The sequence below is a fragment of the Miniopterus natalensis genome, chromosome 12, assembly GCF_054644295.1.
Source record: "Miniopterus natalensis isolate mMinNat1 chromosome 12, mMinNat1.hap1, whole genome shotgun sequence".
Classification (NCBI taxonomy): domain Eukaryota; kingdom Metazoa; phylum Chordata; class Mammalia; order Chiroptera; family Miniopteridae; genus Miniopterus; species Miniopterus natalensis.
Window position 1 is genome coordinate 20329706 of NC_142092.1, and position 27413 is coordinate 20357118.

Below are 27413 nucleotides of genomic sequence, written 5' to 3' on the forward strand. Positions count from 1 at the left end.
CGTGCCCTTGACTGGAATTGAACCTGGGACCCTCTGGTCAGCAGGCCCATGCTCCAACCACGGAGCCAAACTGGGGAGGGCTGCACTCAAGCTCTTTTGAAGTAGCAGCGAGTGCTTTCCTTGTGGTCACTAACTCCACTCTTGTTCTTCTGAAAATGTAGGAACTGCATTTAAGTATTCTGCCTTCATTCCTCTATCGTCTTGCTCTTTTCTTCTGTACCTTCCCTTGTTTTATGAAATTCAAGTAGGTTTTAATAATGAAAACAAAAGGCTATTACGGTAATGGGAGCGAGGATTAGAAATTATATCCATTACCAATTCATATTAAGTTGTAGTTTTTGATCCCGTGAGCATGATTACTTTTATTTATTGCTGTCTACCCTCCACCCTAGTTGTAATCCAAATGAAACCTCCTTCCTGGTGTGAGACAGTTTCCTTCCTGTTCCTGCGGTCACTGCCGGGCCGAGGCTCTCGCCTGCTTTCACCTTGGCTGCTCAGAGCCGCCTTTTCAGTTGGTCACTTTGCCTCCAGGGCCCTCTACTTCAAGCAACCCGTAATGCAGCTATATTAATTTTTCTAAAGCAGAGCTATGATTATGTCTTTTCTCGACTACAATTCTTTTCTGGCCACTCACTTTTCCATAGTCTGTGTGCCATTCAAGCCTCCATGATCCTTTCCCGAACTCTTCTCACTGTGTACCTGGGGGAACCCCGCTCTCTAGCCAAACTGCTTGTTAGCAACTAAATTAAATCTGAGTTTTTCATTCCCTTTACCATATATATTGCCTCTAATATGACAAATAAATGAGGAAAATAATAATAATAACCAAATATAATTTCTATGTATGTCACAATTCTTTACAGATATTGTATAATTTACATTTGCCACCAAACCTAATACGTCACACTCATAAGAATCTAACTTAAGGAGGTATGCTTAAACTTATAACCAAAAGCCCAGCACTATCATTTCATGTCTACTGTATATAAAATGTATTCTTTATTTGCTGACATTGGATTTCCTTCCAGTTGACAAGGTCCCCGAGGCTAGCTGGCAGGATTAGACTAGGGGAAAAAAAATGGGACGTTGAACTCTCATGCAACAGAAACAAATGAAACCTAATTTGCTGACCTGTCTTGTTTATTTTGGTTCATTCGTCACTGAAATACAGTGCAAACAACTTTAAAGTGGACATCAGGAGCCCTGGAATTTGGTCCCATGTCAGCCATGCCCAACCATGTAACTTTCAGAAAATCATACAGCTTCTCTGCTCCTCATTTTATTTGTTTTCATTTACAAAATGGGAATCCGTTTTGCTTTATTCAAACAGTTTACATGCGTAAGGAATTACTACCATCTTATTTGCCATTCCCTACCACACAGCCCCTCTCCTATTTGCTTTTCAATTCTCTACTTTTCCAAAGCTTTTCCAGGCACCATGGTCCCATTTCCATGACGCTGAGAGTCTAGGGAAGGACGCGAACACCAAATAGCGCAAATGATGTTCAGATATATTGCTTTTTAGACCAGATCATCTCTTAGGCCTTTCTTAGCTTTAAAATAGTAAAATTCCACATTCAAATATATATCTAAAATTCACGTTTCTTGTATATAAAGAAATGCAAACATCATCGCCATCCTCCACCCGAGAAGAGCTTGGAGCGGCCGAAACGTCCCTGTCTCGCGACTCTGGACCTCGCGACGGCCTAGACTGTCCGTCTCCCTCTCGTGGACATGAAACCTTGCAGGACACCTCTCACGTCCTGCAGTAAGTCACACTACAGTGATTCCTGTTACATCTCAATGTACATTTAAGTTTTAAATAAACGTGAATTTGAAACAACAAATTACTAAGACATTTTATGTTAATTCTTGCATTGCTAGTTGTGATGTTAGAGATTCTGAAGGGAGAAAAATCCCACCAATGTCTTCTTGGGAGGGGGAGGCAAAGATTCTTAAAATGTCTACTTTGTGAGATATGAAAGTGCTATATGGTGAGGTATATATAGCACACAGGGCAATATAGCAACTGCTTGCTCCAAAAACTAGGCAGGTCATCCTAATCCAAAGAGTAGAATTTAAAATTTAGATTTCAAATTCTAGATGGCAAACATACTGACTCTCCTTCGCCTTACTAACTCCCCTCCCAAAGTCGACATTGATAAATTGACACCAGAAATCAAACTTTTTTGCTATCCTGTTTTAAAGATAGACCTGGCTGAAATCTGACCCAGCTGACACTGTCAAGTCTTCCAGGACAGTTTGCCTGAACTTTCAACAAAATTACAGTTATGATAAAGGAACAAATTTGTCTATAGTTTGGATATTTTAGAGTCAACTTCATCTCAGTGATTCTGAAGCTCTAAGTAAATGAAAATAGATGCCTCCAAATACACATACACACATACATGATACACATTTTAGGGATAACCAAGGTAGAGGTCATTTCAGAGTCTAGTCCAAAAATGATATACAATAGTCAAGAATTTCTATTCTTCCATATTCAAGTGAGGCTTAAGGAAAGAAAAAAAGCCTAGCCTATGCTTTCTAACACAAAATACACCTCAATTTTAAAATCTGTCATTATTTATAAACGCAATAAAAAGTAGCGCTGAGTGATTCAGATAGCAGGATGGTAGAAAAGGTATTTACACAAAGACATTAAAACCCTCTGGAAAAACAGAGCGAAAAGAAGCCAATACTTACTTGGCATAAACCACTGATGCACATATCCAAGGAGTCTGAGTTGCAGCGAGTCCCGTCTAAGACCTTAGGTGCTAGTTCAACAACCAGGTCTGTCCCTTTGGCCTGGCACTTGAGTGAACATGGGTTGTCGGGGTCGTTAGACACAGGAAGCCATTCATAAAACTGGCCATGGTGCTTGACATCATTATGAGCTGAGCACTGTTGAGCTCGGAAATCACCTGCTTCTGGTGGGCAGTCCTGGAGGAGAAAGTGGGGAGGGACAGACACAGGTTGAGAAGGGCAGGTGTGTGGTCTTCCAAGGTCTTAGACAACAAAGCAAGTCTTCTGGTCATTACAGATGGGCCCTCCCATATCATCTGAGAGGACTTATGATTATTTGGCTCTCAGAATGTGTAGGTTTGAAAAAGTAATCACCTTGAAACACAGTGGTACCTCGGTTTTCCAATGTTTCAGAACTCGAACGATCTTCTGGAACGGATTACATTAGAAAACCGAGGTTCCACTGTATATTTTCTGGTTGAAGTTAAGTGGGAAAGAAACCAGATCTGATTGGTATCTGATTGGGAAAGTAACCACCTTGAGATATATTTTCTGAAAGATGTTTAATGGTCCATGGGTTCCTCCACATTGTAATATAATTTTTTCCTTATAACTTAACTAGAACTTAGTAACATCAGAGGGTTAGTTAAAAGCATCTCTGTTGATATCAAAAACTGACAATATTTTAGCCAACAGCAGGAAAAAGTTATGATAATTTCATTCAAAAATGTGTTGTGGGGTTGTTCACAAGTCTGTCCTAAAACTTAGGCCGCACAGTATCTAGAATTATACATGGGGAACAAAAAAGAGGAAATAGCATTTATATGTGAATTTTTTTCGCTTAGGGCAGCCTGGCAGAGAGGAGAGGTACAGGCGTCCTCCCCAGATGGGAGCGTGGCTCCAGGGCGATGGGCCTCTCTGAGCCCAGGTTTCCTTCGCTTTGGAGCAGAGGCAATACTACCACTCAGCTCTCAAGGTCATCCATTGTGAGAACTTCATGAGCTCATGTCGGCCAAATCCTGGCAACAAGCAAGACAGTACACAGTAGCTATTAATATTTAATGAAGCTACTGAAGAGAAAGAGTTGCAGAACAAGATTTTCTGAATTTGAGTTTTAAAGAATGTTGGCAGAGCCAGCAGAAAACAAGAATGTTTTAAATGTACATTTTATAAAGGGCATTTAAAAATGTAAAATTATAACTAACAATGGCTATTATCTAATGGAAGATAAATTTGAAAGTAAATATGATTTAACTTTAAAAAGGCAAATATCATCTATCCCTTGTATAGGATTTTTGATAGGTTTATTTTTTTTTCACCATGTGTTCAGACTAGGATGTACTACATAGAATATCCATCTGTGGAAAGGCTTTTATTATAGTTTCTGTCTCAAATAAAGAATTAGCATGTGGTCTTTAGCAGTTAAACTTGCTAAACAAGGGGGAGCAGCTTCATAGCATTTTTGAGAGTTCTCTTATACAAGTTTTCTTTCTTATACAAGATCTCTTTACATCTAAATGAGCATTCTGAGAATAGCATGACTCTATCATATAAACAGGAATTCCTGATATTTTAATCTAATTTTAGTGGTATATAAGTAGCATATAAGGCTAGGGAAGCATACATTTCCTCGGCAAGATGGGGTATAAAAAATTAAATACTTATTTAGGATGAACACAAATAGATCAAAATACAATATAAATGCTCAAAGGCAATTTACTGTTAGTATTATATATGGTCTCAGAATTCATACATAGTACTAAAGAAAAATAACAAATTATATGATATAGATATAGATATAGGTACTCAACAAGGCTTATGTAATTTTGAATACTGTTTGAAGAAGTAAACTTAAAATTCATTACTTATTAATTTCTTAAAGGATAAGCTACATATTAAAGGTTTTAAAAAGATAAATAAATGTGTGTTACACTTTGTTGTGATATTTACTTGTTTGTTAGAAATAAAATGAAAACCACAACCTGCAAAACTATGTTATGACTCAAAACAGGTAAATTGTATGAGAGGCAACACAGCTACCTGAACTTCACTGTTTCAATACCAGCTCCTTTCAGACCATGTGTTCCAAGATAAAAATACAAACAAACTGATTTAACATTAACTCTTTGGATTTGTGTTCCAAACACAAGAATGCAACTTTCCTAGATGACAAATCCTACCAGTCTCTGCCTAGACCTCACTTACAGCATCTGTCCTAAAGTAACCCTGTGACCAGCCGCAGGCCCGAACTCTACCATCGTCATCCCTAAATCCCCATCTGAGACACTACAGGGACCATCAAGAAGCTGCTCCCCCTTATTTAGAAAGTTTAATAAAACCAGCTTCATACAGTCAGCAAGTTTCCCTGGTGGCCACTGCATGGGAGCGTCCACAGTGAACTGAGAGTTTAATTAATAATGTTTAAATAAAGTGTTTTCAGTTCATATTACCTTTCATCCCAAGAATTACTTGACTACTCAGTAGCACAGAGGAAATATTGAATGGACTTAATAAAACATAACATTGAGGAAATTGTTTAGAGTGGTCCCAGACCCCCTCATAATTATCTTTAACTTCTTTATCTATAAATACAAATGAACCAACTATAGGAAATTCCAGGGTTAGGCTGAATCACTTCTGCATTACAATAATAAGAATAGTATATAATTAAGAGACGTCTCGGTATGCATCAGAGATAATTTTCTGCATTTATCCAATTCCAAAAAAAGAATGTCAATTACATTTTTAACTTGAAGTTTCATTATCCTAGAGCAGACATAAAACTCCCACAGAGTCTCTCATGAGTCTTTTCTGTTCAGCAAAATATGTGAGTCTTCCCATCTTTACTAAAATATGTAGGACTCGAAGGTAAAATTAGTAAAAAGTGAAGTTAAAATATTTGAACTTTTAAGTTTTCTTTTCTGTGACAAAAGTAGTAAATTTATTTAGACACATCACAGAGAACCAGCAAGCAGACAGATTGCTCCTGTTCAAAATTCACCTGCATCTATTAGCTATAAGAGCACCTGTTATAGATTTTATGAACTTGCACAACTGGAGATATATCTCTGAGAATAATTTTTGTGGATACCCTTACTCACTTTTATCACTACTGTCTTTCCTTCCACCCATATTTTTGGAGGTGTGGGAAACTATATTTTGCTAATTTGAGAATGTACTTGAAACCTGAAGTTCACAGTTAGAAACTGAACTTGAACCTTTTTACGTTTGAGTTTATTTGTACTTGGCAAAATTCAACTTCCTGTTTTAAGAAAAAGGACTTGAGAAGACTTATAAAACAGGTTTAGAAAGCTTCTTGGACATCAAGTGGCTCTTACAAAATAACATTTTGATGATTTAAGTGTAAATGAATTAGAAACATATGAATCAAATTTCCCTTGAAATACACGTTTAAAAATTAAGAAAAGAAGGATTTGGCAAAAGTTTCTTTTGTTGAATCCAAAACATCTCAAGCATAGTTCAAGACACTCACTGAACTCCTGATGCCTCTGGGATCACCCAGCTGCAGGAGTGGAAACTCAAGCAAAGTCATCACAGACTTTTGTTCCACACGTATAATTACAATAGAGTTTCTTATTTGTATGGAGATTCACCATTGTACAATGTTTTTTATTGTAATTTGGTTCATGAAAACCACTATGCTTCCTGATCCTTCTAAAAGCCCTAATTAGAAACTGATGTCCTAACCACTTCGAAAAATATATAGCGTCTTATCCTTGGGCATCATCTTTGAAATGCAGGCTTCTGGAGAGATGCTTTATGACCCCCCAAATCATCACTTCTCACCAAGACAGGTGGTTTTCCTTAGGGTTTACTGAATGTAGAATGTACTGAAGATATACAATGTGAGGGTTCTGCTCTGATAAAACCTTAGTGGTAGGAAATAATTAATTTTCAATTTGGATATTTAAAACAAAGAAGAAAACAAATAAATTATTATTTGTATGTTCATGCACTGAACTGGCTCATAGGTAGTAATGATGAAAATTAAAATCACTGAAAAGTCTAGTGGCTATATGAACCAAACCCATCACCTCCCCCCATGCCCCAGCATAAGAACCTGGTAAAAAACATGCTGTGGGAAGGATGCACTGGACTAAAGATCCTCAACTTCCAGCCTTTCATATGTCTCCAGATGTACCATCCAGCACCAAAAGAGCAAGAGAGAGCAAAATAATGTTTCTTGGCCTTCTGTCTATTTCCAACTAACAGTAATATATCCACGGATTGACAACTCTGTGTCAGGCTACTGAGCTAGGACTTTCTCACTGAAAAAATATATTTCATTAAAAATAGTGTGACAATCCCATGAATTACTGTACTGAGCCATTTAATGCAATATAATCTTTTCTCTCCAATTTTTAAGAACTCATTCCTAACCATGTTAGAATTTTCTTCTTTAAAAGTACAAAAATAAAATGACCTTTTATATGCTCCTATTATAATTCATGAAGTCCGTGGAGCCCTGCCATATATGAATCCAATTCAAAACATTTCCTGGTTAATCAACTAGTCAGTGGGAAAGATAAGATGGATCCCAGATGTCCCCTGATGGCGATAGGTGGATCAGATTACATCGTGGGACAAGAGGGGACTCACTGGGTGAAATGCAAAAGATGATATCTCAGCAGCTAAGGTGGCAGCATCTGAGAGGCCTTTCAAATGGTTTTGAAAAAATATACAGAATATAAATTCAGGGTCAGAAGAAATATAACTTTTATTTTTGCTCTTTTTAAAGAAGACATTCTCCTTCCTGAGGGACATCCGTCTGTTTCACCTTTATTCTTAAATATTCAGTGGTTCGCCTTTTCAGCTAATTTTGCTGTTTCACTGAAATTAATATGAGTACCTTGATGTAAATGTCATATTCTAATTCTATAGTTTTATTTGGAGAGTCATTTGTAGAGTTGATATTAATACCTGATAGTATTAAGAAAACACTGGAAATTATATATTAGGTGACCACATGTAATAATGGAAGAATGTGTCCTTCTCACTGCATTTCCCTCTCTTTTAACTGTTCTTTTAAATTCTTTCTCCTCTATCCTGCCCTAATCACTCACCATCCATAAAAGTTACTGTGCAAAAAGACAAAATTAGAATTGTTTAGTAAGGCATCTACTCCACCATTCAGCAATTCTGGATTGCCACTTTATGATGTCAACATGTATAGAAATTTACCAGCTACTTGTGACTTTAGAAATCTGATTGGTTCTAAGTTTTACCCTCAAAATATTAGGAACCCTCAATGTATAGATGGTAACATGGGAAAATATTACCACAAAAGGTTCCTCTATAATAAATGGATGAAGGCTCTAGAAAATAGACCCCTAAAGCTCTCAGATCTCTTAGCATACTTGAATTGATGGTGGGCTGCCACTTTTATATACTTAGGTCTTTATTACTTGTCTTTCTGCTTCTTTTATTCAAAGTTAAGATGAAACCACTGAATAGTAAATATTCATTGACTGATGTAATTCTTTGTTCCCAGAAATATAATCAATGTTTCAGTTTCTATTTCCAACTCAGACCTTCTTTCCTGAACTCAAGAGTCATACATATAACTGCTTCCTCGCCATCTGGATATCTAAGACACCACAAACATCATGTCTAAACCTGACCCTTGATCTTTCCCCTCTCCTCAAATCTGTTCCCTCTGCATCCTTCGCCATCACTCTCAACGTCAACTCCATCCTTTCAGGCCCCAAATCTTAAAGTGGTGGTCCTCACACTTGCATGTGCATCAGAATCACCTGGAGGGCCTGTTAAAAACACAAGCTTGCTGGGGCCCTCCCTTCCAGTTTCTGATTCAGTAGACTTGGGGTGAGATCCAAGCATCTGCATTTATAACAAGTCCCCAGATGCTGCTGACATTGCTGGTTTGTGACCACAATTTGACAACGACTGCCATAGAATGATCCTTGCCTCCTACGTTCAATCCATCAGGAAAGGCTGGCGCTATACACAGACGCATGCAGAATCTGACCACGGTCCAGTCCAAGGCACCTTTATGTCTGGCCTGTATTATTACCAGTCTCCTAACTGATCTTCCTTCTCCTGCCCTTGCTCTCCTACAGGCTTCTGTCAACGAGGCAGCAGAATGATCTTATTAAAGCATAAAGAGCCCGGCCGGGCGTGGCTCAGTGGTTGAGCATCGACCTGGGATCCAGGGAATTGGGGTTCGATTCCCGGTCGGGCACATGCCCGGGTTGCGGGCTCGATCAATGACTCTCTCATCATTGATGTTTCTGTCTCTCTCCCTCCCTCTTCTTTCCTCTCTCTGGAATCAATAAAGATATATTAAAAAAAAAAAAAAAGCATAAAGAGATCTTGTCACCTTGCTGCTATAACTCTGCAATAGCTCCCCACTTCACTCAGATTAAAAGTCAAAATTCTCATCTCAAGTAAAGGTAAAGACCTGGCCCCACCCGACCTATCGTCTTTCTCATTCACTTGGCTTCAGCCACGCTGGCTTCCCAGCTACCTCTTGAACATGCCAGGAACACACTTGCTTTAGGACACGCGCATGATCTATCCCTTCTGCCCGGAATTTTTTTTGCCCAGATTCCAAGTGGCTAACGACCTCACCTCTATCGAGTCTTTGCTCAACGATCACCTTCTCAATGAGACCTACCCTGACTTCCCCGTGTAAAACTGCAACACCCACTCCCACTGCTGATTTACTATCCTTTCAACTCTTCTTTCACCCATCACACTTAATCACCTTCAAGTACACCATCTAATTTACTTACTGTGCTTGTTTTTTATCATCTGTCTCCAGTTAAAGCATAAGCTCCAGGAGGACAGGGATCTTTGGCTTGCTGTTATACATAAGGACTCAAATGTTTGTTTTTGAAAACACAACACATTGAATAAATGAAACAGGAGTCATGGTTTTCATTGCACAAACTCCAATTCTGCTTTCTTGAATCTTGTAGGAAATCTGAACCTTGAGAACTTTCTAATCAAGAAATCTTAGAAAATTTTAATGGGATATCTCATTTTCTTCTTTCTTTTTCTAAAATACAGATTTACAAGAATACTTTTCATTTCAGACACTAGGGAAATTGAGTAGGGATTCTTGCCTACTTTCTGAATAGGCAGATTGATATTTCCTCCTCCATGAAAACAAATTTAACAGGGCAATATTAAGAAACATAAAATGTGCTGAAATAATTTATTATTCAATAAATACCCAGACATTTGTATATTTTACATAACACTCAGTGCATGCATGCTCTATAAAGCACTAATGTTAAGGCATCAAGCTTTATCCCCCAAATTTGGCCACCTGCTTATACTAACATCAACATCATCATCAAAAGCATTTATTTGTGCAAGACTGCTAGCTGCTACGTAAAATGAAATTAAACAGACATAGTCCCTGCCCTGTCTAGACAGTCTGTGTGTAGACAACTCTATTATATTTCAAGAACATAATATTTAAATCTCTAACACATCACTCTGAGTGCAAAGAACAGAAAATGGGGTCGATTTTGGAGGATGGTGCCAGTCATTCTTGGCTCAGTCACCTTCCTTTATGTAAAATGCCCACAGACGTCCTTGGGACACTATATTTTCATGTATACAAGATATATTAGAGAGTCCTTCTTTTTGTTTCCTTTTTTTCCTGGTATAAAAGATTCACAAATTTTCTTTGTTTTCCTTCTAAACTGTCAATACTTCTGGAAAATCACATGTTGAAGGGAAATAAGTGCTCGTGAAAATGAATCATTAACCATTTTGACACTTTACTATGGATCAGGTTCATGCTCAGTATAATAACATCTTTACAGATTTGTGACCCTGTGAAATAACACAGAACTCTCTAGTTTATTCCAGCTTTGGGCGTGTCCTACTCTGTGTCTACTAGGTGAACACTGGTAACAGGTATATTAAATAGCTCCAGACCATTGCAATGTGTTTATTCAGGTTCAGACATAAGAAATTCAAAATGTCTGATATAATAAATCATTAACCCCACCCTTCTTACTTGATAAGCTTGTTATGTGAAAACAAATGTTTTGCCTGGCTAGTTTTTTAACATCCCCAGGCATCTGTAAGCTGGTCTAAGTAAAAACATTTAAAACATTTAGTTTAAAAGTTCATTTTTTTCTTCTTTGGGTAGCTTTCTTTCAGTGCCTTTATTTTGTTTCCCTTTGAACAATGCAGACTTTTGGAATCCAATTCCCCAGAGGTATTTGCAGGACTGGTTGTAGTTTGTCATGTTAGACTCTTAAATTCTCTCAATTTTGAAAATATTCATTCCTTGAGGCCTTTTATTATTTTTAGTCCCTTTCATTGAATTAGCTCCAATTTAGCAGTATCTTTTCTTAAATCAGCATTTCTGACTTTTCACTATTTTTTACTCTGGTCTAAAATAAATGTCCTTCCCTCCTTCCCCCAAATTAGCATATTTAAAGTGGTAATTTGTAGTCTTTTTGGGAACATGGCATACAATTTCATTTTATAAGCACACAATTATACACTTTTTTTTGTTTTCAGACTGCATTTACCAAAATATTTGTGGTGGAGAGTCAGGCTGGAGGAAGGACTAGTATAGGAGAAACATTTAGTACATACTTAAACTGTTACTACTGCTTAGGTCTATTGCATAACAAACAAGTTCATTATGTTTCTATTTATAAGTGGTAAAGGGTAATAAAGCTCTACATACTACAAAGGAGCAAATATGTAGACTGAAGTTGTCTCCTGGAACATGTGGTGCTGATGACAGTCACTTGGAGGAAAAATGGAGACACTGTGTAGAGCAATTCGAAGGTAAATACCATGTTGGAAACTCAGAGAGGACCCCGGCATTCTCTCCTCACCTGCTCTCCCCCTTACTCTATAACCAACCACCCAATGTTGCCTGCGGGCTTAACTTCTTTTGGGCTCTCCCTGAATCCTGAAAGCTGCCTGTTTTCTTGGCACTGTATCTAATTAACGTTCCCTTTTGGAGGCATGTAATACAGTACCATGAATGACTTGAAATACATCTGAGCACTCTTTCGGGAAGATCTTTGTAGCACACAATTTAAGGTTCACCCCAGTTAGTTCCTGCAAAGTGGAGGTCAGGTTTCTACTTGAATAATTATCCAGGCAGTTCCCTGAAGAATGAGACTACAACTGAAGCCACTCTCCCCTGGGAGAAGACACCAGGTCAATGGGTGAAGAAGAAAGGCCTCTGTTCTTCAATCAATGGAATAGGAGAGTCTCCTCTGAGCCAGGTTTCTGTCTGGATGGGGGACTCTGACTCTGTCCACTAACACAAGTCATCCTGGCAGGACAAGATGTTCTCTGTGTCACATCTTCCCGAGAGAGAAATCGAGGTGTTCTCAGACTGTCCACAGTACCAGTGAAGATTAGCTGGGAATTTCTTCATAGACTTTGGAATAAGGGGAAAGAGGGGAAAGAGGTAAGGTCACTGTGGATAAAATGATCAAGAGTTTAATGGCTGTCTCTCTTCCTTACCTCGTTTTTTCAACTTCTAGATCAGAATTCCTATTCCAACAACCAGCTTCATGGTTAATACTACATAAACTGACCCTGTATAAAAAAGTATCCTCAGGTTTCTGAAAGCTTCATCATGGCACGGGGGATGATATTTTCCAAACCAAACATTAGAACTCATGCTTCATAAATTAGAGGACACTTACGGCAACCTCAGAAGAATAGTTGAAAACCAGATTAGTTTAGAAAAATCTGACAGCCATGGAACCAGAACAAAGCAGCAAGTATAAAACAAAGATGTATCGGAGGGAATTTCTTCTCCAGTGGTTTCAGGCAGTAGACCTGGGAGGAAGGGAGATGCTCCATAGGTCTGTTGGAGGGAAAAGTAAAAGCTTCCCTTATAACCAGAGAAAGGAGCCCACCTTCCTTTCATTCAGGGCACTCTGGTTGAGTGGGACCTAGAAATTATTTGCTACCTTTTCCTAGTTCCCTTTGTAAATTTCCTCCCTTTCTCCCTTTCTCCTTTCCTAGGGGTGTACGACCTACATGGTGTCCCTAATCATACCTCTGCTTTCTCTTTCCAAGTCTCTAACCTCCTCCTTACCCTGCACAGGTGGATGGGTCCATAACTGCTCCTTTAATGTTTCTCTCACAAGCTTTTAATTGACAGCCATAAATTGGACTGCTGGGCACCACCTTAAGAACACAGCGAAAGATGTCAACTCCTAAAATCACAATTAGGCCACTCTAGGGCCTCAGTAGTCATTCTGACCTAAAGGTGGCTGGTATTGTCATAGGGTGGCTCTGTGGACAAATGGGATATGAGATAATATAAGTAAAGTGTTTAAATCAGTGTTGGCACATAGTAAACACTCAATAAATGTTAGGTATTACTATTATTACCAACATCACAGAGGGGCGAGTTGTAGTTACACAGCTCTAGGGGCTCCAGAGGAATCTGAGACTGTACTTGTTTCATCTTGTTTTGTCTTTCCCACTGCCTTGCTGCCTCTAGAACTATTTTATTTAGTTGTTTGAACATAATTTTAATTAAAGTGACTTATATGAATGTCTTAACATATGAGTCTAATCAAACAAGATCATGTGCCAAATTTACTGGGTTATAAGTTTAATGGATGACAACACTCAACCTAGTTCATATGTGCTCATACTTCTTAGTTTGTTGATTTTGGACCATGGACATATTTTAAGAAACCAAAAAAGAATTAGAGAAATATATTTTCTGACCCCTAAAGCCCAGTGTTTTCAGGTTGTCCTCTGAAACTTAAAGCAGGACGTCTGAGCACCAGCCTCATCCTGAAGAGCACTTTGCTCCAAAGTTGATGGTCCTTTCTTTTTCCCATAAAACCTCCATTTCCTTCTGTGGGCTGCACTGGGTGAGAGTAAAGAGGAAAGCAAAGTGATTCAGCTTATCCAGAACAAGGTTTGAATGACTAACAATGCTTTCTACTTAATCACTCCCATTAACCTTTAATTATATATGTTCAAAAACAGAGAGACACACTTGCCAAACACTAGGCTATAGTGCAGAATCGGATATACTCCCTGCCTTCATGATGCTTACAATTTAAAGGGGGAAGACAGGTATTGAGGCTATATCATTCTAATGATAGGATTACAGGAAGAAAGGAAGGCAATTTAAAACTGGAGGGTAATTTTTGAAGAGAGGTGACCTCCCTTCCTATTTTGTGTCCCTGTAAGGTTGAATCTGGACAAAGTAGTAAAGACAACTCCCTATCTTCAACCTGTGTGAGGCAACTCCCTTCAGATTCCATAGCACCCTGTATATACCTTCATCCTTGGACTTACGCTGTATAGTATTGTTGGTTTTTGTGTTTTCTCCAAAACAAGGAAAATATGAACATCTTAGTGTCATGAACAAGTCTGGCACAAAACTGATGCTAAATGAATATCTGTTAAGGATTAAATTAAGGGACATTCATATGCAACAATATGTAGGATGAGATATACTTTGAAAAAGATTCCCACTAGAATACCTAAAAATACTACATTGAATTAAAAAAAAAATTTTTTTTTAAATTGTTACATGCACAGCTGAGCTGGCAAGAAAGCTCTCTCAGAGACAAGAACAAGGGGAAAGCCATGATTCCAGAAAGGAAATTGATGGACATCCTAAAGGGATCCGCTGGTTCTTGGTGGTGTAGAGCTTTCCATTTTAACAGCCTATACGGTCAGGGAATAAGAAAGTAAGTCTATAAATTGTAAGTTTGGGGCAAGGATTAAGATCCCTTCACAATTTCCAAACCCTAAAGCAAACCCTCAGAGAAAGAGTAAACCAGGGAGAGAAAAAAACACTTAGCTAGTGAAAAAGGCCAGAACATAGAGCCAGTAAAAAGATTAGTGGTTCTGGGTATAAAGGTGGGAGGAATGAATAGGTGGAGCACAGAGGATTTTTACGGCAGTGGAACTATCGTATTATGTATGATACCACAGTGGTAGATACATGTCATTATACATTTGTCCAAACCTAAGGAATATAAAACACCAACAGTGAACCCTAACAGGAACTATGAACTTTAGGTGATAATGGTATGTCAATGTAAGCTCACTGATTGTAATAAATGTCCGCTTTGGTGGGAGAGGTCAAGTATGGGAGAGTATGTGCATGTGGTGGCAGGGGGCACATGAGAAATCTCTGTGCTTTCTGCTCAATTTTGCTGTGAATCTAAAGCTGCTATTAGAAAATTGAGTTAATTTAAAAGATAAAATAAGAAGATATCAACAAAATAACCATTCTGCTTCACAGAGAGAAATAACAAGGAAATGTGCCTGTCTCAGTTTGGCTATGGGTGGAGGATGGGAGAAAAAAATCTCCTTCAGAATTCTTAACAGGAATCACAAGACTTTGGGATACAATTTACACAATATAACAATAGAAAATCTAGTTTAAAATGGTCTTGATTAGTACTGATCAACATAATCTTCCTCAAAAGCAAAAATTCTCCCAGAAAGTAACATGTAAATACAGGATACAAGAAACTCTCTCTTAAATTCCAGCAATCATAAAAGTACATGGAAATATCATGAAACATATGAGGAAAAAAGGTAGCATGAAAAAGAGAAAGCAAAAAACAAAAGCAGACCTAAACAAAATCCATATATTAAAATTATCAGACAGAGAAAATAAAATAAGAATATTAATGTATTTAAGTAACTTTTTAAAAAGGTTGTTGGATGTGTAATAAGAAAACAGGTGCAATCAGGTGTATTTTTAAAACAACCAAATAGAACTTAAATACAAATATAAATGTCTTTAGAAACTAATAGGTGGAATAATAAGCATATTAGACACAGTGGGAGAGACAAATTGTTAAATGGAAGAAAGAGTTTAATAAATTCTTTTTCTTTATTTAATTTTTTAATCCTCACTCAAGGATATTTTTTCCATTGTTTTTTAGAGAGAGAAACATTGACGTGAGAGAGACACATCGATTGGTTGCCTTCTGCATGCTCCCCGGCCGGGTCTGGGGATCAAGCCTGAAACTGAGGTACGTTCCCTCGGCCAAAATCGAAGCTGGGACCCTTCAGTCTGAAAGCCGACACTCTAACCAGTGAGCCAAACCAGCGAGGGCACTGAATAAATTATTTAAAATATAGCAGAGACAAAGGGATAAAAAATATGAAGAATAGCATAAAAATATGAATTCTATAGAGGAAGTTAATTTTCCAAAAATAATTAAAAATACAAATCCATAGAGTCAGAAAGTCAAATGAAAATCAAATAGGATAAATAAGTGATCTGTTCCTATACAGATTAACAGTAGAATGTCAACGACAAAGATAAAATCATAAAAGAAAAACAAAGAACAATTAGAATGACGGCTGACTTCTCAACAGCAATGATAGAAATTAGAAGTCAATGGACATTTATCTTTAAAGTGTTGAGAGAAGGTAACTGTCACCCTACATTTTCTTTCACAGTAAAACTAACTTTTAAGAGAACCAAATACAGATATTTTATGAGCATAAGCAACCGAGAGAATGTATTTCTATTGAATCCTCTCTAAAATAACATCTGAAGGATGTATTCCATGTAAAGAAAAAATGTACCTTGAAGATCTATGATTTAAGAGAGAATAAAGGTCAAAGTGATATTTTCAGATATCTCTAAATAAACAATGACCATAGAAGTTACCAATCTGTGGCATTAATAAAGATGATCTGACTATATAAAGCATTGACTATATAAAATATCTAATCTGTGGCTTTAATAAAAATAAAGCTAAAACACTTGACAACAAAAGCACTTATGTCTGGAGGAGGCTAATCAGAATCAAAGTGTTATAAGAGGCTTGAATTGTTTAATAGGCAAGTATAGATACTACTTAACTATAGTCTTTAAGTATGCACATTAAAATTTAAAGTAAACAGTAAAATAATAGAAATAGATGTATAACTTTAAAACCAGGAGAGGAAAAAGTATAATATGAAAATAAGAGCCTCAATAGTTCAAAGAAGACAAGAAAGGGGGGAAAAACACTGGGAAAACAGGACAAATATAGGTCACAAAATAAGATGATAGGAATAAATCCAGTTTTATCATTAATCACAGTGTATGCAACTAGGGTGAGGAAAGCCAAGATTGTCAGCAATTTAAAAAAAGTTTGTATTAGATATTCATAAACTTAAAGATAAAGGTTGAAAATAACAAAAAAGATGTATACAACAAATCGAACCAAGTGAAAGGTGGATTATATTAATATCAGATAAACAGATTTTAAGGCAAAAAGCTACTGACAAAGATTGTCACTACATTATAAATAAAGGTTAAATTCCCCAGGAAGATAAAAAACAAAACAAACCTATTTTAAAATGTATATCTATCTAATTAGGCAGGTTCAAATAGTTCAAACAGATCACAAAGTAAAATTGGCAAATTCACCAATAAAGTACATTTTAAAATGCTTTTCTCAGGCAGGTTAAACAAATCATTGAAGAAGTAGGATGTTTAGAAAACACACTTTAAATGCTTTCTACACTCTGCTCTCTCCCAGAACACATGGATGTTAGGGCACTAAGCAAGTGGCAACAACTTCAAAGAAGTAGAGTCAAAAGTCCATTTTTAAGAAGTCACAATGCAATTGTTAGAGAGGTTAATAAAGAAGTCACTGAAAAATCACCATGTTTTGATGTTAATAAACAGACTTCTAAATAACTTATGACTTGAAAATATAATGAAAATTTTAGAATACTTAGAACTAAATGATGATAAAGATTCTCTATCACACTGTGGGAATCAAGCAAAAGTGTACTTAGTTGAACATTTACATGTACAAAGAAAAAAGACTAAACTTAGTACCGTAGGCATCAAACCTATGAAATTAGAAAAAGTACAATTAAATAAATTCAAAGAAAGTAGATGAAAGAAAATAATACAAATATCAATGAAAGAGAAAATACAGAAACCACAGACTCAACAAAGCCAAAGGTTGGTTACTTGAAAATACTATTAAAATAAACTTCTGATAAACTTTATTGAATTATAATATTAAAAAAAGAAATCCCCCCCCAAAAAACAACACTACTAGTGATGCAAAGGGGGAGACAATTGCAGGTTATAGCAAGAGTTAAAAAGATAGTACCAAAAAAGTATGAGCAACTTTAAGACAATAAATTTGAAAACAGTGTTAGAAAAAGCTATTCAAGAAGAAACAGAAGCAACAACAATGAAAGTAAATATGTACATAGACTTTATTACGTACTAGGCACTGTCCTACATAGTTTACATACATCAACTAATTTAATACAAAGACCCTATGTGTTCCATTTTACAGATGAGAAAACTGATGCATTGTGAGGTTAAACGACTTTCACACAGCTATTAAGTCAAAGTTGAGGTTGAACCTAGATAGTGTGGATCCAGAGTTCATTCTCTTGTCCACTAAGCTATACTTTGTAGATATAGCCCTTTAAAAACCTCAATGAGTAATTAAAAATCTTTCCATGAAGAAAAAAGGCTTGCTTATGATTTCATAAGCAAAGTCCACTAAATAATACCAATCTACAATAAACTCTTACAAAGACTAGAAAAAAGGGAACACACTGCTCAAGTCATTCTATCAAAACCAGATAAAGATCGTATAAGAAAGAAAATTACTCATCAACACAGATGCAAGAGTCCTAAACAAAATACTAGCAAACCAAAACCAGATGTATGCAAAAAATACAATATATATGACCAAGTTGGGTATATTAAAGAAGGGCACTGACAAGATCAGACAAAAATTAAAAAGTCATATACCATCAAGCACTGGCAAGGACACAGAGCAAAGAGGGCCGGGATAATGCTGGCGGAAGTGTTAACTGAAACCATCACTGTAGAAAACTTTGGCATTATCTTGTAAAGTCTGATCACACTGTTTTGTATTTTCTGTTTACTATCCTATTTCTTTTTTCTCTAACTCCTAGTAAATTGGTAAGATTGTCTTTACTTTCTAGAATTTCCTCTGCTAGTTGGGAGGCTATAGGCTGTATTTTTATTCTTTTAACGGATACTTTAAATTTTAAATACATGTTTTAAATTTTCTAAAAATCTAACTTTATAATCTCTCCTCTTCTTAGATACAACATGGGTCTTAACACATTCTGAACATTGACATGCTGTTAATATAACATACATTAAATAAAAACGAAGTTATGGCCAACAGTTGGTTTACTCACTATTTGTTTTCTATTGCTGCCTTGGCAAATAAACTTAGTTGCTAAATTGATTACCTCACAATCCTGTAAGACAGAAAGTCCAGGTGCACTCTGGCTCAACCGGGGCCTTTGCTTAGAGCTTCCTTCACAAGGCCCACCAAACCCAAGGAGTTGGAGGGCTAGGTTACTTTCTGGAGTCGGGACATGAATCCACTTCCAAGCTCATGTGGGTTGTTGGTCAAACTCAGTTCTTTGGGGTTGGAGGACAATGTCCCTCTTTCCTTGTCGGCTGTCAGCTGGAGATCACCATGCCCCTAGAGGCCCCTTGGGTCCTTGCCCAGGGCCCCTTCCATCCCAGACCCAGTAACAGTGCACGACACTCCTCTTGTGCTCAGAGTCTAACTCTTCTACCGCGTCTTTCCTGCCTCCAGCTGCAGAAAGTTCTCTGCTTTGAAGGCATCGCATGATTAGGTTAGGCCCACCTGGGCCATCCAGCCTACTCTTGCCATTTACAGGTCTGTCACCTGATCGTTTTGTGGTGATCTCCACGTGGTTCACACAGCTCCCAGTTCCGAATCAGATCACTATACCGGAATTTCGGGTTTTAATTCATAATGAAGACACTGCAAGTCCATTGGTTCATAATGTGCTTCCTATGCCCACCAGCCTCTCTAGACTCACTGTTTCAGATAAAGCTCCATCCCAAGTAAAGGTCATTGTTAAAACCACCACCACCGTCAGCTTCCCTCCTCACAGAGAGCCCCATCCACGCTCCCCACATGAGTTCTCTCCCTGGCTTAGGCGCCCGAGCTTAGCGCTGGTTATCCCAGAGGAGCTGAGCTGCCGTCATCTCTGCTTCCTTCCAGTCATGGACCCAAAAAGCCTGCGATATCTGCCCTGCTCACCCTCTTGCATTTATGCTCCATTTTTTGGTCCATGGACATTTTAATCTTGCTTTGGAACTTGGCTATATCATTGATTTTTATCATTTTATATTTTATCTGGCATTGCCGCTTATTTAAAAATAGAGGGAATCACAGATTGATTCAAAGTCCTCTTAGCTCTTTCTTTATGCTTTTCTTTCACAGCTTATCTTATTCTGCATTGGATTAGAAATATCTGTATTTTTTCTTTCTTGTTTTGCTGCCTTCAATTTCAGAACACGTGAGAGTAGAAACTGTCTTATACAAGTCTTTTCATTTTTATTTGCTCTGAACACAATGCCCTACACAGTCAATAACTACCTGTCTAATTAAATTTAACAGTAATGGGAAAGGACGTATCAGTTTATTCCAAGAAACATCCTCCCAGCAATTAGCATTGTATAAAAATATATATAAGATGGAGAATTTCCTTCCCTAGAAATGATCAGGCAGAAAACTAGAAGACCTTTTAGGAGGGATAAGATAAAGCAGGGTTTTTCAAACTCTTTTTAAAAAAATTTTCATTGCAGAACTCTTTCTCCTCCCAATACTGTCACATGGATGCTAATTAGCAAAGTGGATAAACTCAGATCTGGCCCGGAGGACACAGTGGTGCTGTGCTTGGCCGGGCTGCTTAGTGGTCTTCACCCAGCGCGATGTCCAGGTGGCTCCACAGAAAGTCCTTTGAAAATTGTTTTTTCAAACTAAGTCCTATAAAGATTGGGAGGTTTGTCTAAGTTACTTTTAATGTCTATAAAAATTCAAAGTAAATAATTCCCAGCAACATTTTAAAGGAAGAAAGGGAAACATCAACAAGTTATAAATGACAGGGAATGTCACGATGTGTCATGTAAAAACTTCTGTCTGGGAAAGGAACGAACGCATTGAATCCATTGCTTGGGAAAAGTATGAGGCACATTATATGATACTGGTGCCGAATGGGCTTTGAAGCATATTTGTTAAATGAAGATTCTAAGGAAAAGCAACCTAAACAATATTCCGTTGCCCTTCTTCCTGTAAGGACCATATTTCACTCGAAACTCTAAACTGAATTTGAAACCCAAACTAAATTTACTGAGTCATGTGTAGCTCTGCTCATAGTAAAATTATAAAGAAAAATATCTCCCAACCTCAAAGATAACCTCTTTAAATTTTATAATCTTCTCTGAGAAAGATGAGAATGTTTAAAATGAAAAGAGATACACGAAGAACACAGTTCTTAGAAGTACAATACGACACAAAAGTGAGTTAACTACTCAAATAACGGCCGGAGCTCATAGGCCTCAGTGCAAAGGTCTATGAGTGATTCTCAGAGGGGAAAACATAGAACTTAACGTTGCTGAATTTCAACACATCTTGGTGTTAATTGGACGATTCGACGCTGCTTATTATTTTTAGTTTCATGGAAATGAGGCTGAGCATAGACAAGTATTTTCACGTTAGCAACCTATGCATGGCAGCTGGTTGGGTTTCATTCCAAGGGGCACTCTGCCAAGGGAAGATCAGCAGCAGTAATTTCTTTTGGAGTCACTGTCAGATCCCTCCTTCGAGCTTCTATCTAGGTCACCAGAGGCCAGCATACATCTTATGCAATTCAGAAACTAGGACTTGGGAAAGTAGCTTTTGAGGACTATTGACTCAATAAATTTATATCCTTGTGACAGGTAAAGAAACACAAAGGGGAGGGAATGTTTCCAGTAAGGATCCTTGGATTTGCCTTTTCTGAGGTATTTAATTTGCACAATTAAAATTCTCAGCAGTTCATGTACTTCTAGCCTTGAAGGATTATAATTGCTATAGTAAACTCATTTGAATACCTGTATCTCTTTCCTTTAAAAAAGTATACGTTGCCCTGGCCAGGTAGCTCAGTTGGTTAGAGCATCGACCCCATAAGACGAGGTTGCAGGTTCGGTCAGGGCACATACAAGAATGGACCGATGAATGCATAAATGGTGGAACAACAAATCGATGTCTCTCTCTCTGTCTGAAATCAATCAATAAATAAAAATTATAAAATCAATAAAAAATTTAAACAAATAAAAAAATAGCATATATTGTAAAGATGTTTGACACTTAAACTTTTTGTATCTCCATTTGTTTTTGCTAAACGGGTTAGTTTAGATCATCTATACACCCTCTTGTGTTATGGAGAAGTGAACAGAGCTTTGGTTGGGTATCATACAAGCCTAGCAACACCACTCCTTAGCGCTGTGTGACCTAGATAGAGTATGCATCTCTCTAAATGTACAGATTTCTTTATCGATAAAATCAGGGTAATATTCACTTTTTGAGGTGGTTATAAGAATTAAATGAATTATGGACTGAAAAGTCATTAGCACCATGCCTGGTAAATGACAAATACCCAAAATATACTAGTTCCTTTCTAATGCTAATATTCTATAAGTCCATGACTTTGCCAGGACCCCTTTGAGGTATATGACCAGTGTTCTAGTCATTTTCAATAAGGAGGATTGTGGCACATAGAGGTCAAAGCTGTTTGCCTAAGGTAGCTGGGAGATGGGGCTTATCTCAGCTTTTCTCAATCTAATAAATCCCAACACTCTAGAAAATGATAGATTCATCCTTAATCCTGGTCATCAGTTCAAATGATGAAATATTTTTTTTCTTCAAAAACCTATCAAGCCAGTACTGTGCCATTAATAACAAGACACACACTCACTAAAGGTTTAGCTGAACTTTTTCTTCAGAGTTTCATATTTTTTTGTATTTTATTTTATTTTTTTAAAATTTATTTTCGTATGGGGGAGAGAGAGAAATAAACATAGATTTGTTGTTCCACTTATTTATGCATTCATTGGTTGATTCTTACATGCGCCTGACCGGGGATCAAGCTCCCAACCTTAGCATATAGGGATGATGCTCTAACCAAATGAGCCACCCGCCCACGGCCAGAGTTTCAATACAGCAAGGATCATACAACAGTGAAGGAAACCAATTCTGGGCTGACCAAGTGGACAGTCCTGCTCATACTAACAGCCTTAGGAAAGCAGTTGCTGGACATTAGCTATCAGCCCAGAAGGAGAGAACATAGCTGTTGTGTGGGGGCGTTTGATTTCTTACCAGTCAACATCACACGTGTGAACGGGCCCACGTGACTCTCCAGTTCAGGGAGGCCAGCTCACATCACTCAACGGCCAGTTACCAAGGTTGCCACAATTCCCTCTGACATCTCCATGGGGTGATGCCGGTTTGGGGGGGGGGGGAATCCCCTTGTGGCCTTTTAAATATACCAGAAAGATGCCAATGAGCACATGTCAGTTGCATCAATATATCTCCTTTTCTATCTTACCTAACAATTTGGAGTTCTCCATATTACTTTGAGTAATGGACATGGAAAAATTGTCCTTAGCGGGGGAAGTTGGCTCTTCCAGAAGACCATCATTTGCTTACCTTTCCCAAAGTGAGGTGGAAGAGGAACGGAAACGTACTAAGTGTCCCCACATGTTTGCACGACTGCACTGATTCTGTAAAGGAGCGCTGTAAAGTGAGTATTACTCATACTCCCACTTCATGGTCGAGGCAACTGAGGCTATGAGAAGTCAGAGCACTCGCCCAACCACAGAGGGAGCGTGTAGCAGACCTGGCAGGCCTGTGTCCTTCCCACAGTCATGTTCACAGCATGCCACTCTAAGAGAGTCAAGAGTTGAGGCCCAGGATGAGAAATTGAGAACACATTAAGAAGAAAGGAAAAGTGGAGAGGCTTAGGAGGGGTCTGATAAAGACATGTCAGAAAAAGCATTAAAAAAAAGAAATGTGTGCAGCAGTCAGAAGGCCTAGGGGAGACGAAAAGCAGAAGGGCCCAACCCACTGGGGAGGCGAAACCCAAAAACTTGGCCAGCTGCCTGGCAGCCAGCACTGCCGAGAGCTCTATATCCACCAGATCCACCAAATGAAGGAATCTGTGAATCATTAAAAAAATGTTTATTTCTTTATGCCACAAATGATAAAACAGTTAGTCATAAAATATGAGGGTTTTTGTTTTCCCAGAATAATTGCTGGAGATATTTTCAACCATTATTCTGAATGCTCAGTGTTTAACTATTAAAAAGGAAATAATGGATTTTGAACCAAAACCAACCTCCAGTTATCCACATGGCATGCTGTGTACTTGCATTTAGGGATAAATTCATTTGCGAGATGCCTAAAGCTTAGTGAGCATTAGTGCTATCATAGGTTGGAGAGGAACTCTGCCCTTAGAGAAACAATAAAAGTCATTTATCATTTCCTACTTCCTAAAAATTATTTTCCTTTGTTATCTAATTTCAGCATGGATAAAAAGAACTGTGGCCCAAGTCAGGGAGAGTGGGATGTTTTTGAAAATGTGCTCCCTAAAGCACATCCTTTTGTTTCAGCAACAGCAATTCTTCTCAAAGCTGAAAGGGAAAAACACGCTCACACCAACCACAAAGCCCTACAAGTGGTTAAGCTGCCATTCTACATTCGCTCTGGATTTGTGGTAAGTTAGACTCGCAATGGGGGACATTTATTGGTCCCCTGGGACATGTTTATGAGAATATACAGCCACTCTGACCAAGGATTTGTCTGGCCAAAGTACAGTCAAGCTTTAGAGCTGCCAGAGACCTAAGGACTGGGCATTGTGTAGAAAGTCTGTTTTTCCCGAGGAAGGGTCATTGGAAACCTGCACTTCAGCCAGAGATGAGGTCTAATGTTCTTGTTCCAGAATAACTGCAACCTGTTATTTGGCAAAATAGTCAGGAGAGGTGCCTCACGATGCCACACAGTAAGGCTGACCTTCAGAAATGGAGTTATCTAACTTCTACTTTTTCTTTTAAATAGTGTATTCTCTTGGAAAGAATATTTTGCCATAAAAAGGGGAAAGATGAAGAAAGGAACTGAGCCAGGCACCAGGCTGATTACACACACACACACACACACACACACACACACACACACACACATATCCTCATAAAAACCCTGAGAGGTTGTATTTTCAATTAAAAAAAATACTATTCAATGACTTATATACACACAAAGTCACTGTGATCAGTTTGCTGTGTGTCCTTCAGGACTTGTGATATGTCACACAGCCAGACATACTTCTTTTTAAGGATTTTTTTTAAAAGTGACTGAGATCATATTAAAGATATTACTCTATAATCTGCTCTCTTTTACATACTTAATATGTCTTGGAAGAACTTCACAAGTTATACATATAGATCCCTTATTATTTTTTTAAAAATATGTTTTTATTGATTTCAGAGAGAGAAAAGGAGAGGGAGAGTGAGACAGAAACATCAAATGAGAGAGTCATTGATCAGCTGACTCCTGTATGGCCCCTACTGGGGATCGAGCCTGCAACCTGGGCATGTGCCCTGACCGGGAATCAAACCACGACCTCCTGGTTCAGAGGTCGACGCTCAACCACTGGGCCACACCAGCCAGGCATCTCTTATTCTTTTTAATGATTGTAGAGTGCTCCATGGTATGGACAGACTACAATGTATTTAACCAGCCCCCTTCTATTTGTTTCTAATTTTTAAACTATCATAGATACTGAATTAACAAACATTCTTTGTGTATATATATGTATAAGAAGGGTACTTTTACAGGTAAGAAAGCTGAACTTGAGAGAGGTTAATGAATTTTGTTTAAAAACACATAATTACTAAGTGGCAGTCCTGGCAATACTGCTTTCAGTCCTCAGTGTCCAGGACTGGAAATGAAGAGTATGCCCTTTAAATCACTCTGCCTCCCACCCACATGTCTTGATGGCCTCTCAGGCAAAAGCCACGTGGAATCCAAAGGAGAGAGCCTGGCCCCAATTTTATTACATGAATGAATGTATATGAAAGTGCGGATGAAGTCATAATAAAGTTACTTGGAAAAGACATGCCCTACCAGGCGTTAAAATGAGAGCACTCTCTTTCTCAGTGAACATTAAAGTAAAATGAAAATTCAGCTGGATGGGCCAATACAGAGAGAAGCAGGGACAGATCTGACATCTCTTTGGTCCACTGGTGGAGACAGAGTTCAATCAGCCGCAGGGAGAACCAACAGGCTGCCCTCAGAAAGCCCCCTTGAGGAGGTGGGGGGTTTTGAACATCCATTAAGAAGAAACCAACATCTTTCCCTCAGAATCTTTTTCCCACTTAGGAGACTTCCTTCTTGAGGGCCTAAACTAAGCCAGGCTGCCTGCCGGGCCAGCCCTCGCGCACGCCCGCTGGGCCCCGGCGGCCTCAGGGGCATTGCTGCCCACGCCACACGGAGCAGCCTCCCCGTGCTCCTTCCTGCCCCGGGCCCCGCTTTGCTCCCCTCGGAATTCGCCACTCCCTGAAACTGTCACACGTTTCTTCATTTGTTCACTGTTTGCCTTCTACCGCTAGAACATCAGCTTCTTGAGAACAGGACCTTCTCTTTCTGTCACAATTTTACCCCCGTGTTTAGAAAAAGTGCCTGGTAGTAGGTCACAGGAGAATGGGGACTGAATTCCACTTCTACTTTTCATAACACATTCTCTCAATGTAGCCTGGAAAAAAAATGTCTATCATTTTGAAAGGCTTGTCCCAAACATCACCTTACTTAGGATGTTGTTCCTTCATTCGTCACATGTGTTGAACGCTTAGCGTGTGATAGAGGTTACCAAACTTCATCTGTTCACAGCCCCTTTGATGTCTCAGTAGTTTTTCTCTTGGTGCCCCTCAGTCTAACAGTTCCATCCATCAACTAGTTAGGCCCCAACAACTTAATAGATATTTGTGTCCTAACAACTTAGCAGCAATTTGAAAGAAAAATACATATAATTTGAAAGAAAAATAGTATTTTATTTTATTAATAAATAACCACATTTACTTACTCCCGGTATGTGCGGACCTGTTGGGCACGGCACAACTTGTTAAAGTGTGAAATCAGATTGGACAATGCCACCCTCTCTTCCTGCCCCATATCAATTTTCTCAGAGTACTTGCTTTTTATCAAAGCAAACCCAATTTCATAGCAACGTCATGGAAAGAAACACAGCGTGATGCAGGAGTTCGCATAGCGTCCAACAGATGCAAGTGCTGTTGTGTTTCCTTGGACTGTTTAAAATATCCCACAGCTGCCGTGTGCGTTTGCTGGGCTGCCCGGGACACACTTGGTGTCAGGCACCAGGTGCGCTGTGCTGAGAGAATCGAGCGCGGTCCTTCTGTATGTAGCCTCTTGGGGCTTTGCACTGGCCTTTATCCTGCTGGTGTTTACCACCTCTTATTAATTATGTGATGTGTATTTGTCTTCTCTACTAGGCTCTGATTTCCCTGAAGAATAGCACCCTGTTCTTTTATGGATATGAACAGCTCCCCACATCCCGAAAGCACAATAAGAATTGAGTGCTCAGTAAGTGTTGGTTGAATAACTGAAAAAATGAAGAAGAAAAGAAGCGAACAAGTGAACAGATCAACGGCCCTGACAAGTAGCACAATGGCTTATTTTGAGCCACCAGAATAAGGACTTGGTTATGGGACCACTAACCTCCTTCCTATCTCACACGCAGCTTTCTGCTGGAAAAGGGCCCAGCGTGCAGGCTCCCTGACCGACTCTGGCAGTTGCTAGTGTTTACTACAGCATCTGTCT

The 27413-nt window shown here is 38.5% G+C and overlaps 1 protein-coding gene across 2 annotated transcripts in view; it reads right to left on the reverse strand.

Moving 5' to 3' along the window:
• Nucleotides 1-27413, reverse strand: part of ADAMTSL1 (ADAMTS like 1) — an 821320-nt gene that overhangs the window by 281977 nt on the left and 511930 nt on the right. For both annotated transcript variants that reach the window (XM_087822640.1, XM_087822641.1), the window contains one exon: nucleotides 2707-2943. In XM_087822640.1, coding sequence (XP_087678766.1) covers nucleotides 2707-2943 — 237 coding nt within the window. The remainder of the gene's footprint in view (nucleotides 1-2706; nucleotides 2944-27413) is intronic.